The sequence below is a fragment of the Alligator sinensis genome, unplaced genomic scaffold (assembly GCF_000455745.1).
Source record: "Alligator sinensis unplaced genomic scaffold, ASM45574v1 scaffold1561_1, whole genome shotgun sequence".
NCBI classification, from domain to species: domain Eukaryota; kingdom Metazoa; phylum Chordata; order Crocodylia; family Alligatoridae; genus Alligator; species Alligator sinensis.
Window position 1 is genome coordinate 150,947 of NW_005842954.1, and position 1,490 is coordinate 152,436.

Here is a 1,490-nt window from a genome sequence, read left to right on the forward strand (position 1 = left end):
TTGCACCTGGCTGCATTTCAATGTGTTCTTTGCGACTTAAGCCATTGTCAAAGTTCCTAGCCAATGCACCACTTGTGGGGGTTGTGTCTAACCCGGTGTACAGTCCTAGACTTTCATTTTCAGTTTGCACCGTCTGATATTATAAACGGTATTTACCGACACTCACCCTTTTTTCTTTTTTAAGAACATGTCTGACCAATTAAGAGAGACATCAGACACAACAACATCTGCACAGTCCTGATATCCTTGAAAGGAGAGGAGAGTTCCTAGGTCCCTATTTTCTCTTCCTCAAAGATTACTTCTGTTCGCTCCCTTTGTCAGAGCTCCCCCATTTTGTTAGTCCTGCCAGTCTCCTTCACTCCCCGGGAGTGTCCTCTCTCCGGGCTTTCCTTGTTCCCTGCTCTCACCGGCTCCACACCTCTCCTCCCGCATCTATTTCTCCTCGGCTCTGCCCCTCTCTCCCGCGGCTCGCCTGATCATCGTGGAGCAGCTGCTCTGGAATCTCCGCGCTCCTCCTGTGCCTCCGTCTTTTTCTTTTTCAGATACTTCTCCTGCCAGGAGTCTTTTGTTTATTCTCGCTGTCTCTTCATACCCTGCAAAGAAAATCAGCTTCTGTGTAAGACAAGCACTCTTGTACTGGGGGCTGATTTTGGGGGGAAATGTGTGTGTGGTATGCGAGTAAATATGGTAAATATTTGTGCATGTATTTTTTTTTTTTTTTTTTTTTTAGAATTTTTCATACAAATTAACATATAAAAACATGATACATCACCACCCATACAAGAGCAAGTATCTTTATTAACAAAGGAAAAAATATGACCAAAATTCAGAAAAGGGGTCTTTTGTAGTGCTTCAAGCACCACAGAAAAAATATATATATAAAATTTCTAGTGATGAGCAACAGTAACAATTCCCTGAGAAAGCTACAGACTTATTCTTTTCAAAATCCAAGTACTCTCTTCTGGATTACTGGGAATCCAACAGAGAATTGAACTTTCACAAAATCAGACGAGCTGAAATCCTAACAAGCACTTACACCCCCTGCATAAAGCCCAGTTTCAGGCAAGCACATAACTGCAAGCATATTAAGCATGTTCTAATATTCCTTTCCTGCATAAAGCTGATTTTCCTGATTCAACATGTAGAAATTTTATTAACTTTTTGATTACGTTAAGCGATTATGAAGATAAATCAAGAGATTACTGGTCTGTTTTCACTGGGGCCTCAACAAGCTCTCCAATTATGCAAATGATGCTTTGCAAACACACATGTGCATGTGTTCCAGAGATCTAACATTTGCAATACTAGAATCTGAATGCAAATACAGTTTAGATACTACTTCCTCTAGGAAGTATGACATGCCAGTGATACTGTCTTATTTCTATCTATATCTTACCTATATCTACACACACGCGTCTTTAAGAAGGATCCTCCTTGGCTCCCTCCTCTCCCCCCCCCCCCCCCCCCACACAAAAACCAAACCCACACAT

The 1,490-nt window shown here is 41.7% G+C and overlaps 1 protein-coding gene across 16 annotated transcripts in view; it reads right to left on the reverse strand.

The window, feature by feature from the left end:
• LOC106722986 (F-box/LRR-repeat protein 7-like) overlaps nt 1-1,490 on the reverse strand; it is a 261,033-nt gene that overhangs the window by 146,054 nt on the left and 113,489 nt on the right. For 3 of the 16 annotated variants that reach the window (XR_003091947.1, XR_003091949.1, XR_003091946.1), the window contains exon 3: nt 167-593. The exons of 9 other annotated variants lie outside the window; for them this stretch is intronic. Coding sequence is in view for 2 of the 7 variants with exons in the window: in XM_025192641.1 (XP_025048426.1) it covers nt 433-593 (161 nt within the window). In the remaining 5 variants the exon portion in view is untranslated. Of the gene's footprint in view, nt 1-6; nt 594-1,490 lie in introns of those variants that run through there. 4 more of the 16 variants (XR_003091945.1, XM_025192642.1, XR_003091948.1 and 1 more) reach the window with 3 other exon arrangements.